Consider the following 2,459-nt stretch of genomic DNA (forward strand, 5'->3'; position numbering starts at 1 on the left):
CGGATTATGCCGTGGGATTGGTTTCTCGCACACTAAATTCCCGAAGGGATATTAACGAGATCTCCGATAGCGGAAGTCTCGAAGGCGAGTTCTGGATCGGATATTCGGGAACACAAGAGGATCCGGTGCTCCCTGAGTGGAACTTGTGGAGGAGAACAGCACACACACACACACATACACATATGTATCAATGAGTATTACATAGGCAAACACATGTGCCTCTGGACAGCTATCTTTTGATTGATATATTTCTGAGAAATGATTTGACAAGATGAAACTGTTATATGCCTGGAAAACACATTACTTTCTTCTGTGAGGATTACTTAAAGGCTGTGATTGGAGGGCTAATAATGTTTTTTTTTAACCGTCAATTGAAAATTAGCATTTTTTCAGCATTATGCAAATTGACAAACATATAACGCAACATTGCTAATACAAATGTGGCACCAACCATTGTACTTTAACACCGAGAGAATATTGTTCGCTTCCTATATATTTGCTAAAATTTTCTTTTGCACTGTATATTCCTATTACAATCTGAAAGCTCAATAACATGGATATTCCTACAATAATTAACTGGATTGTACCACTAATATGCACCATCACTTTAAATATTTGAAGAATAAAGTAAAGTTATTATTTCGTAATAATATACTTTAAGCACGTATTCTCTCACTAGTACTCAGCTACAAGCTCAACACACGTATTATCAATGTAAACAAGCAAATCGTGAAGGAATGAGGCCGACTTTTAACGCACAAATCTTGAACTTTCTTGGTTGCGATTCGACTGATGGTGATGACAAGTAATCACACTGATACACTCAACACAACAGCAATTTAAAGAGTCTTGGTGGCACAGGAGAGTGATGCTCTTCGTAGAAGAGTTTATTTATCCTTCGTTCTATTTTTTTCTTCAAAATTTTGTAGTTCCACCTGAGAGACAATCGATCATGAAACTTTTCTTCCTTCGAGACGCAACAGGGTGAGTCCTCGGACGGTCCTCAAGGCTGTCAACACTGGGTGACGTGACGACACACTTTGAGTACCGTGACAAGGCTGGTGGGTAGCGGAGTCGTGGGTTAGGTCTCCCCACGACCACTTCCTGGAGTTTGACTACGTTGGGGGCCGTCAGAATAAAGATTTGCTGACTGTTAAGAGCGGCCTCATCACTGCAGCGACCGCCTCACTGACCCCCGCCGCACATTATTCTCTCACCCACACGAATTCGTTGTAGTGATTCCAACGGTCTTCCTCATTGTCCATACCCGGCTTCTTATCCACCATGATGCCGCCTGCGGTGCTGTTGCCGCAGGAACCACAACACTTGTAGCCGGCCAGGACCAGCATGTCGAAAGCCTGTTCCAGAAAAGTGTGCTTCAAAAAGAAGCGTGCGGTGTAGCGATCTATGGCACCGCGATCGGGGTCTCGCGACTCATTCAGTGTTTCACCGAAGACTTCACGACATAGCGTCACTCGACCGCACACGAGGATACGACTCAGCTTTCGAAATTTGACGTCAGCGAGTCCGTCGCGCCCAAAAGCGAAAGTCCCGCGGTAGCTGACCGTAATGGTACCAACGGAGGTCCGGACTGAGTAAGCGGGATCTACAGGACTAAGGGACTTGGGCAGCGTAAGAGAATCTATCATTTCCTGCAGTTGAAAGAAATCTGCCTCCTTCTTAAGTCTCTCGCGCTCACTAAAGTTCTCGGGTAACACGAGCTTCTGGTTCCGTAAGAAATCGAGGATGTACCTGAAGAGCACACCGTCGCGATCTACGAAAAACTTGCCTTTGGAGTCCCGCAGAACCGGCGTCTTGGACTTCCCACTGAACATCTGGCCGAGTAAGCTGTCAGGTTCCCGCTGTAGTGTGGTCAGAGCCGTGGTGTAGAACACGCCTCCCACGTTCAGTTCCACAATGGGCGGGAAAACCTGTACGATGGAATTCATGCCCTGTCCTGCCTGCTGCAACTGCTGCTCCGCTGTGGGTTGGCCACTGTTAGAGGAGGCGGAGGAGGAGGAGCTGTTAGTAGCGGCACCGTTGGTGGCCATGGTGTTGGTGGAGAGGAAGAAGAGGTCTGGTGTGGGTCGTGGCGGCCGCGGGAGTGAGGCAGCGAGTCAATACCCGACACCACCACCCACCCCGCGCACACCTACACGCACACACATGCACACACGCACGCACATGTACTCACGCACGCCCGTTTCACGCATATACAAACGCACATGTTGATGTAAATAAACGCACATGTCATTGTTTATCACGGGGAGCAGGTGGGAGGAGACAAATCAATGCCAGCATCAATGTCCCCAGGAACGACACGCAAAAATGATGTCTATGTTAATATATCCACCAACTAGCGCAACTGCGCCATCACGCAATACGCATGTGATGCGCTAGAACGCACACACAAAGCTGCTCACATATCAGCCATTTGGCTACAGTAACCACACAGTTTA

At 47.5% G+C, this 2,459-nt stretch overlaps 1 protein-coding gene across 1 annotated transcript; it reads right to left on the reverse strand.

Moving 5' to 3' along the window:
• Positions 1-336: 336 nt before the first annotated feature.
• Positions 337-2,126, reverse strand: LOC123745055 (BTB/POZ domain-containing protein Ktl). Its single transcript, XM_069306225.1, has one exon. The coding sequence runs from the start codon at positions 2,049-2,051 to the stop codon at positions 1,206-1,208; it is 846 nt and encodes a 281-aa protein (XP_069162326.1). The 5' UTR covers positions 2,052-2,126; the 3' UTR covers positions 337-1,205.
• Positions 2,127-2,459: the final 333 nt, after the last annotated feature.

This window comes from Procambarus clarkii, chromosome 57, assembly GCF_040958095.1.
Source record: "Procambarus clarkii isolate CNS0578487 chromosome 57, FALCON_Pclarkii_2.0, whole genome shotgun sequence".
NCBI lineage: Eukaryota > Metazoa > Arthropoda > Malacostraca > Decapoda > Cambaridae > Procambarus > Procambarus clarkii.

Bases quoted from the DNA above. Each gene is read 5' to 3' on its own strand.
- LOC123745055 (XM_069306225.1), bottom strand. From the start codon at position 2,051: ATGGCCACCAACGGTGCCGCTACTAACAGCTCCTCCTCCTCCGCCTCC.